We start from the raw sequence: 10,183 nt of genomic DNA, 5'->3' as shown, positions 1-10,183 counted from the left end.
ACGCTAATCTATGCATTCGATACGTCAAACAACGTCAAATAATTATGCAAGTTGCACCAACGTAATCTACACACAAAACTACACGAAATACATATGCTTCACGCCTCGTTCTGACACACGGTTAAAAAGTTACGGGCAAAAGAATAATCGTCTAATTCCTAAAATTCTCTAAATCAAAAACTCCAATAAAATCTATTGGGCCGAAATGGTGGGCGCAACATAGATATCGTGCACAGGGGGGGAGGAATAGAGGCTCACCTCGGGGAAAGGCCATCTGGGCCGGCTCGAACTAGGCCGCGAGGAGGAGGTGGCCTGGAGGAGCCACCCTGGCCTGGGCAATGGCCGAATTGGGCCGGCCCACGACCGAATGGCCGCTGGGGCATCGTCCTCCTCCTCCTCGCTCCCGACCGAGAGGAGAGGAGACCAGCGAGGCGGCTGGCGGCGGGTTTGCAGAGCTTGCACGGGCACCCGGCGGCGGGGCAAGGGAGGCCAGATCCGGCCGGCCTTGAGCGGATCCGGGCACTGGGAACCCGTTCCCGGCGGAGGGAACGACAGACACATGGCGGCGAGCACTGGAGAGCCTGCGTCGGCGCGGACACATGGCGGCGAGCACGGGAGAGCCTGGGGCGGCGCACGGGGAGGCCGGAGTTGCGGGACCCGGCTGCGGGCACACCGAGGAGGAGCAGGGTGGCGGCCGTCGAGGGGCTCCCGTGAGGGAGGTGCGGCGGCGCGGGTAGGTAGACTCGGGCAGGGAGCTCGAGCAGATTGGGTGGCGACCGGATGGGCTTCAGGCGGGCCGCGCGCGGGCTCGGGCGGGCCCGACGGCTGGGGAGGAGAGAGAGGTGGGAGAGGCGGTTAGGGTTTCGGGGGTAGGTAGCGCGGATCCCGAGGTGGAGGAGGGGGCTGTCTAAAAATAATAGTAGGAGGGTCTATATATAGAGACGAGGGGGCTAGGTTAACCGGAATTTCGTTCCGGATCCAACCGCGCGGTCGGATTCGAGTAATTCCGAACGCGGGAACGGTTACGAGGCCGTGTAGAGGGGATATCCGGAGACGAGAGGGAGAACGGGTGGCGCGGCAACGATTTTTTTAAAACACCGAAAGACGTCCGACGATAGACCGAATACGGTGCCGCTACGGTCGACCGTTCGGGTACCAGACGGTCTTCGATCGCGACGAAATTCGAGAGGCGGCCTGGCTATAACTAATCACGACCGCATGTCAAGTTTCACCTCAACCAGAGAAAGTTTTCAACACACTTTTAAAATAGGGCTTGACGATGCCGTGGGCACGTGCGTGTGCGGTCGGGCTCAGAACGGATAACGACGAGAACCGGGAACTAACAACGGATGCAACTTGGAAAACTGGCGGCAACGGAGATGCCGATGCAATGCACATGATGCGATGATGATGCGACAAAAGAAAAATAGACACACGACAAAAATGGAATAAAGGGGGAAATCTTCTGGAACGTCGACATCGGGCTGTCACATCCATATACATGCTTCTTCTCGTCACCCACTTCTCCTTCGCTTGTTTCTCCTTGCCGTCTCATATATGGTTCACAAATCGAGCTAGTTGAAGCTCATGTTGGATATCTAAATAAAAACTCGCATGTTTTTTATCTCGGGGAAGATGATTAGCAGAGTGGATGAATTCAGGCTCACCAGAATTCGTGACGGTAGGGCTTCAAAGAGTTGGATTCCTCGCTAGCGAGTGGGAGGTGGCAAAGTTAGTGCCCCCAAATGTTGGTCATGGAAGGTTATTTTTCTAAGATTTTTTAGTGGTGCATATGTTGTTTTGACACGTTGCAATATCATGGGTGGGTGCTTTGCTACAAACACATGGGCAACATGTCACGATGATTATGGGTGTATGTTATAAAGTTTGCATTCATGCTCAAAAGTTGTTATTGCATAGGCCAGTTCCCATGTAACAATGCAATGATATTTTTTCTTAGCAATTTGTTAGGACCAATGAGAACTTATTGCATAAATAAAGAAAAATATTACACATGCATGTTTGATATATTGCAATATTTTTTCATGCTCTGTCGACACATCATGAGAACAAAAGATTTTGCGACGGTGTTGCATATGTAGACAACACTCCCTTCCTTTCATAATTATCGTCGTGGTTTAGTTCACAACGAGAGCATTTTCATTGTGACGGCCAGACATGTCAAAAACAATATCCAAGTCAAATTGGACGAGATATGTCAAAACAATATCCATTGTAGGCGAAGGACCACAACCTCTACACGAGCGACGCAATGTCAAACACAGCCTTAGAGAAAAACAAAACTCTTCCAAAGTCCACCATAAGCCCTACATCTCCAAATTTCCATTTGCACATGGAGCTGAACGAGAAAAAAACACCAGCCTGCCTCGCGCCTCAAGTGGCCTGCAGATCTTTCCCTTGTACTAGAGCAGCCGCAGGCGAATGTTCCCATTCCATTTCCCCTCTTCTCAGGGAGGACATCGGAGGCAGAGCTCGAGCTCTCTCGCAGCTCGCGGCCATGGCCCCCTCCTGCGGCGCTGCCGTGCCGTACACCCTCCTGGGCGCGCTCCTTGGCGGAGGTGGCGGGTCGTACGCCCCGTCCTGGCCGGCGTGCGGCGGCCGCGCCTTCCTCCGCGACTACGCCCGTCGGGGCACCAACGCGATGCTGTGGCTGGCACTCCTCGCCGTCACGTGGGTCCTGCTCCGCCGCATCGCCGCGCTCATCCGCCTCTGGGCCCTCGGCTCCCGCCTCCCCGGCCCACCGGCCCTCCTCGCCGACCCCGGCCTCGCCGCCGTCTGCCGCGCCGGCGGCGACATCACCGGTAGGCTCACCGCGCCCCCCTCCGCCCCCTCCCCTCCCCCAGTTGGCGTAGCTATGGTTTGGTGGTTGCGTTTGATTGTATTGTATTGTACTGGTGGTGGCTCCGGTGGGTGGGAGCTGGGTTGGATTTCGAGCGAGCTCGTCCCCTCGACGCTCTAGGATCTTCGGCACGGCCTTGTTGCGATGCTCGAGTGTCACTTTTCGATCGGGAACTGTATGCGATTGCTGCGTGGCCTTGGTCCAGATTTGGTTACGCCTCCTTGACACGTCGTAATGTTCAGATTTGCTTTAGCTGAGGTGTTGATCTGGGCATATCAATTTGATTGTTCGAGGTCGTTAAGGCGGTTGGTTGAGTGCAGCTCTGTTTGCTGGCAACGGTATTTGGTTATCTAGCTTTAAAACTAGTGTTAAGAACTGGCGATGATTGATACTTTGTCAGCACTAGGCGCTAGGTACGCCCAGGGAATGGATGCTTAGCACAGTTGACCTTAATTTGAAAAAGGTTTCCAGGGTTTGCTGATTATGTGGTGATCAGGTAGATATTGGATGCTCAATTTTGATTATACTAGCCAAATGCTTGAACATTTCTACGGAGATTTCTAACTGCATGCATTGTTTAACCATCAGTCCACAATTTTGTGCAAAATGAAAATCGCAAATGCATCAGTCAAATGAAAAGGGCAGTGAATTCATGGTACACGAGTGCTACATAGAATGTATGGCAATTGTGGCACTTTTGGCGGAAGAGGAAGTCAAGTTACTTTGCTAAGTTATATTTACGCAATGAAAAGTCTATCATGTTAGTATACTTCGCCATGTATTCTATTTTCCTTGAAATTAGTACTTTTTGGTTTTTGCAGAAGAACTTTCTAAGAACAAGACCTGTTGTCGTGCATTGTAATATTATTGAACATTGTAGGCAGCTGGTACAAGTCATTTCTTTGTCGTTGAATTGTTCTTTCCCGTCCCATGCAATCCTATATTTATGGCTATGGCATTCCTTATCTTTTCAGGTTGGTTAGCATGTGCATAAATCCGGAGCGGCATAAGCTAAGCCCAGCTCAACTCTGTAGGGCCCATATTATTGAAGTCTAAAACACATGGTCCACCAAATGTATTGTATAGATAATAGTTTGTTTTTGTTAGGAAAGCAACTTATCTTTATTGAAGGCCCAAGGGGCATATATATATTACACATGACTTGAGGTGCAAGGAAAGTAAACATAGACTAATAAGGACTCCTAGACTAATACTAATAGACTAATAAGGACTCCTAGACTAATACTAATACTTCCTAACACCCCCCCCCCCTCAAATGCAAAGCGTATGCAATAGCATTGCATTTGAAGAAGTGTAATATAAAAAAAATGATAATCCAAATCCGCGTCTTGAGAGTGTCGTCGTAGCATGAAGAGTCTTCAAAACTTGTCGAGTCGCCGAAGGAGATAACGAAGAGATGGCACATCAGAGGTAGACACCGCATCACTTGAAGATACAAGATAAGTATCAAGAGAAGATGAGTTGTCAAAAGAAGATGGCACATCAGAGGAAGACACCACATCACTTGAAGATACAACATAAGTATCAAAAGAAGATGGGTTGTCAAAAGAAGATGGCACATCAAGAGAATAAAGCATTGCGCGGAAAATCATAGTCCACGACAACCGACGGCAAAATAAACTCGGCGGTTAAAGCACGATGAACATAGATTGACAATGCAAAAGAAGTCCAGAAAATCCTATAGAAAACAACAAGGGCAAATAGGCCACAAAAGTTGTATAAAAAGGATCAGGACCGAAGAAAAGGCCGACGGACAAAGGTATGGTGGACTCGCATGACGTGATAACACAAAATATGAACGGATTTGGTGGACGCAGCGGAAAAAAAAACTGAAAAGCATATATGAAACTAGATGCGATAGCAAGCATCAGCATGTGAGCAGCAATGGTAGCTTATAGAAAAGAGCCAGCAAGCATGTAAGCAAGCAGCACATGATAGCAGGAGGAGAGCAACATGCATGCAGATGGATGTGCAGGAACAGAGCAGCAGCCAGCCAGGAGGAGCACACGCGGGCGGGGCAGCAGTGAGGAAACGCGGGACACAGGAAGCCGGCGGCTAGGGACGACTGGCCAACGGTGGAGGTCGCCGGAGCTCCGGTCGGAGGGAAGCAGCGGGGCCCGCGACCTGGAAGTCGACGGCGGCGTACATCCTGGAGGGAGTAGCGGCCAGTGCAGGCACCCGATCCAGGAGCCGTGCGGGGCGACGGTACATGAGGCATCGGGAGCCAGCAGCATGCATGGTTGTTGAAGGAAGGCAGCAGCGCTTTGCCCGTGTCTGTATCGATCTGGCAGAAACAACACGGGATCTAGCGTTGACTAGGAGACCACGATCTAGCAGAAAATCTGAAGCAGCAGCCGGTGTGGACAGCGGCGGCTGCGGGATCGAGCTTTGACCAGGAGGCCTGATCTGGCAGAAACCCGAAGCAGCTGCAGGTCGATCTGGCAGAAACCCGAAGCAGCTGTAGGTGTGGACGGCGGCGGCTGCGTGACGACGGGATCTAACTGCCAGCGAATATCACGGGAGCCAGCGCGGAATCAGCAGCAGCACGTCGGGAGCGGGTGCGCGTCCAGTCGGCGATGCGGGAGACGAGGCAGCGCGAGACGGGAGAAGACGAGATTGACCCAGAACAGATCGATCGACAGAAAGAAAAAAAGAATTGGATTGTAAGGACGAGTTGCAGCGTCCGGAGACCTAAACCTAGGCTCTAATACCATGTTAGGAAAGCAACTTATCTTTATTGAAGGCCCAAGGGGCATATATATATTACACATGACTTGAGGTGCAAGGAAAGTAAACATAGACTAATAAGGACTCCTAGACTAATACTAATAGACTAATAAGGACTCCTAGACTAATACTAATACTTCCTAACAGTTTTATCTATACAAAAAGATAGTTGTCGGTTTTATCTTTAAAAAAAAGAGATAGTAGTCAGTTTTAGAGCTTCATGCACAATCGCTTACAGCACATTTCCCCTTTGCACTTCATTATTTTATCGCTTGACTTTTGATCAAATGTTCCTTCAACTTGCTTTATTTGCAGGCTATCTATCAAAATTGCATGGCAGTTTTGGACCAATTGTTCGATTGTGGTTAGGACCATCTCAACTACTTGTCTCAGTTAAAGATGCTTCCCTAATCAAAGAGATGCTAACAAAAGCTGAAGATAAGTTACCACTGACTGGGAGGACATATAATTTAGCTTGTGGAAGCCTTGGCCTATTCATTTCCTCATTCGAAAAGGTATATTGTTGATGTGGATGTCTGTATCATTGCACTTTCTTTTGTCTTGCTATATGTGTTATTATGCTAGTTATAAGTGGTAGATGGTACATATCATTATTGCTTTGATCTTGTGTTTACTTCTTTTGATGCTCTTGTCCTTCTTTTCAGGTCAAAAGTACCAGGGAATCACTGAAAGTATTCTTGAATGAAAAACTTAATGTCTCTGCCAGTGGAAGTTCTTTCAAGATCATTGAAGCTGTTCTCCGTAGAACTGATTCTACTAAGGACATTGATTCTCTAGACTGCAGATCTTTTTCCCAACATATAGCATTTAACATCATCGGTGCAGCTCTTTTTGGTGATGTCTTCTTTGATTGGTCTGATGCTGCAGCATATGAGGAGCTCCTGATGGTTGTTGCAAAAGACGGCTGCTTCTGGGCTTCGTATGCGGTTCCCCCATTTTGGAAACCTGGTTATAGGAGGTACCGGACCCTATGCGCTAAGCTGAAGATCTTAACAGAAGGCATCATCAGAAAATCCATAGACCAAAATAGTGCACTTAGGCATAACAGTCTGAGCTCAAGTGAAGGGGTGGTAAAAGATCCAGTTAAATGTACTTCTCTGCTAGATGGGATGATATCAGGTCGTGGTTTCGATGGGGCTGTGCAAGGGCCTCTTAGTTCAGAAGAAGAAACATGTGGGAATATCGTGGGTTTGATGCTGCATGGAATTTCTACATCTGCTAACTTGCTCTGCAACATTTTGACGAGACTTGTCTTGTATCCAAAGCTGAAAGACCAGGTACATGTTGTTATTTCTCTGTTGCAAGTTGTCCTGGTTGCTCTTTTGATGTTAACACTGATGCTTCTTAGCCTTCTTGTTCGTACGATGAAATGAACATATATGTTCTAAACAGGTCATTACTTAAGTTTCATAGCCCCCCATTACTTTCCATTTTTATTCATCGTTTCTACCCCATTGTATATTATTTTGAATTTTTGGTAGTCTCAGGGTTATATGTCGTGTGCATAATATATGTTTTTCTAGTTTGTCTGACTTGGGTGAAGTGACCTTTACTCCATGTCCACATCAACTAAAATGTTCTTGTCGGTGTGTGTTTGAGTTTATACTGTTTGACTTTGACTTACAGTTACTGCTTCTTCGGACAGCTATATGCAGATATTGTTGCAGTTCACACTGAATCATCTGAGCTGGTGATAGATGATGTGCTTAAGATGCAATTTGTACTTGCGACTATTTGTGAATCTGCTCGCCTTTTGCCTGCTGGACCTCTTCTCCAGCGATGTTCTATGCAACACGGTACACATGCTTTTTAAGAAAGATTTTTTTTCAGCAACACTGAGCTTTAGAGCTTGTTTACTTGTATGATTACATGGTCTTACCATTAATTTGCAAAATTCTTTACATGTTCCTTATGTTACTACGAGAACATTTCCAAAGCTCATATGATCTTAAATGAACATCTTTTTTTTTTCGAGAAAACGCAAAGAGCCTTGCGTTTCTTTGTATTGAAAAGAAAGGGGGGGGGGGGATTACAACCTCCTAAGAGGCAATTACAGCATTGTTACAAGGGGATTAGTGGACATCCCAGGATGGGGGCATGAACATCTTTTTTTGACGGCCTAATATTATTGCTTTATAATTATGCATTTATCCCGAAGTTCATTTACACATCTAGCTGCAAGAGAGATCAAGTGTTACTCATTCGTAGTATGTGTTTGTTATATTATTGATCTCCCTTTGATTTGAATTGCAGATTTGACTCTCAAATCTAGCATTACTATACCAGCTGGAGCAATATTGGTTGTTCCTCTGCATCTCGTGCAAATGGATGCTTCTATATGGGGAAATGATGCTTGCCAGTTCAATCCTAATCGTTTGCTCCAGAAGGACATCGATCTTGGAGGTTTTTCCCTCCCCCATTTTACTTCCACTTCTAGGTTACACCTTCTTATATTATAGTGCAATTAAGCAGCAAAAGTTATGTATTGATGGGTATTACATTTAATATATTTCAAAGAGAATTCCATTCATGCCAAGGAAGGTTCCTATGCAACATAAGTACCTGATCATCAATACTGAGAATTTACATGTGAAGTACCATATGACTCAATCTTCTGGAGAATGCATGTTTACTTATATCTGTATCTGTCACAAATTTGTTAGATCTTGGAAAACCTTCTTCGAGATCTTCTGGGAGGATTGTTCCATCTATATTGCTTCCACGTCATTTATTTTATGCAAAGATGAGACTCTTCCTATTTCGTTTCTGACTCACTTTTTTTACTTTAATATAGAAATATTAGCAGCGCATAAAGGCTCAAACGGGATCAAGCTTTTCACCGAGTGTGATAAGTCTGACTCATTTCTTCCATTTGGTTCTGGGAGTCGAGCATGTGTTGGGCAGAAATTTGCAATTCTTGGGATCTCTTTGTTGGTTGCCTCTCTTCTCCACAATTACGAGGTTTGTTACGATAACTATTGTGCTTGTCTGTTGTTATGTGTCTGTGTTTTCACGAGTTGGTTGCCTTCTTGGTTTATGCAAATCCCTTGCATAGCTTATATTGGAGCTTCATTAAATGCAGTAAGTAAATGTTTGAAGTTGTTGGCGGTTTGTTTGTTTTTGTGACAAAGTAGATGGGATCTTACGTTCGTGGGATCCTCGTAATTTTGTGCTCTAAATTTCAAATGTTAATACGGCACTCTTAACTTGCAGGTGCAGCCTCAACCAGCTTTATACAAAGAAATGGGCTTGGAAGTTGACAGCAGCAACCTTCGCCATCTTCCAAATCCCAAGATCGTCCTCACAAAAAGAAAGATCTGAAGCAAGAGTTCAGCGATCAAACTTTGACGCCTTACCTTACATATTTACATGTTTCTTTTTACTGGTGTTGCACCAGGGTATGATCTCTAGTTTGCGCTCCCACTGTCGCTTCAGCTGCGCTGAAGTTTGGAAAAGGTGCCACTTTGCGACCGTGGAAGGTTTTTCCCCTCCAGATTTTTTACAGCCTTAATGAGCCTTGTTACACCTAGTTGTTATTAGCGTTTTGAGACGCTCTGGGCTGTGAAATCACAGGAGGTGGTGTTGTTTGCCGACGTGCATATAAACCAATATTCTTCTTTCTTTTATCGGTGTTTACTCCTCCCCTCTGGAGGACTGTAAGTCTGTAATGTCGGTCCGTCCAATGTACAATGACATTGTGTGCCGGATCATACACAAAACTGTGCATTATACATATATGGACAGGATGTTGTCTGGAAATGTCTCTTATAAGCGTTTGTGTTTTGATGGAACGTCTCATGTTGACTGGTGAGTAGGGATTTGAACCTGTCATTTTGTTGTTGTGTGGCAGTTCCTAGTTTGTGGTATCTCCCTAAGATTTGGTACGGTTCTTGCATTACAATCATATACTTTAAAACATGACAGGATCAGCATTACTTTCACAATTTCTACATAAATACTTGAAAACATTGTATGGTCAGCATTTTCGGACAAGAGGCCCTGAAGGCTGAACATCTCCAGGGCCATTTTCTCCCTTTAAAATGCGCCAAGACAGAGTCCCAACAAGGCCCTGTTTGGATACATGGGTTAGAGTTAGTTTGAGCTAGTTTGGGTTTAACTAGCCCTAAAGTATCTAAACATAAGGGTTAGATTGGAGCTAGTTGCATCTAACCCACCTAAAAAAACTATCCCACCCAAGAGGTGCTAATTGAAGCTAGTTCTCGTGGGGTTTATTAAAAAATATTTTTCTCTCTTTCTCTCCCATCAGCCAAGAGATGCTAATTGAAGCTAGTTCTCATGGGGCTCATTAAGAAATCACTTTTCTCTTTTCATGAAGTGCATCTATTGTCAATCTAACCCTTTCATCCAAACACCTATTTGGCTAGAGTTAGTTTAGGGTTAGTCATGAATTAGAAACTAACACTAACCACTAGCTAAGCTAGAGTATCCAAACAGGGCCAAAGAAACAGGTCTGATAGTTTGAACTCTAAAGTCAGGTTTCTGTCCACGACACCCCTAAAGAACGGCAGCCGATCCGCTCGCTATGCAGTTAAA

The 10,183-nt window shown here is 45.9% G+C and overlaps 1 protein-coding gene across 1 annotated transcript; it reads left to right on the top strand.

Moving 5' to 3' along the window:
• The first annotated feature begins 2,358 nt into the window (after positions 1-2,358).
• Positions 2,359-9,388, top strand: LOC123425029 (11-oxo-beta-amyrin 30-oxidase-like). The gene is made up of 7 exons (XM_045108701.1): positions 2,359-2,822; positions 5,924-6,123; positions 6,274-6,906; positions 7,275-7,425; positions 7,883-8,032; positions 8,424-8,590; positions 8,843-9,388. Exons 1-7 carry the CDS (start codon positions 2,519-2,521, stop codon positions 8,948-8,950), a joined length of 1,713 nt encoding a protein of 570 aa, XP_044964636.1. The 5' UTR covers positions 2,359-2,518; the 3' UTR covers positions 8,951-9,388.
• Positions 9,389-10,183: the final 795 nt, after the last annotated feature.

This window comes from Hordeum vulgare, chromosome 2H, assembly GCF_904849725.1.
Source record: "Hordeum vulgare subsp. vulgare chromosome 2H, MorexV3_pseudomolecules_assembly, whole genome shotgun sequence".
In the NCBI taxonomy this organism is placed as follows: Eukaryota; Viridiplantae; Streptophyta; class Magnoliopsida; order Poales; family Poaceae; genus Hordeum; species Hordeum vulgare.
Note: the sequence above shows the minus strand (reverse complement) of the source record. Positions and strands in the feature narration are given on the sequence as shown.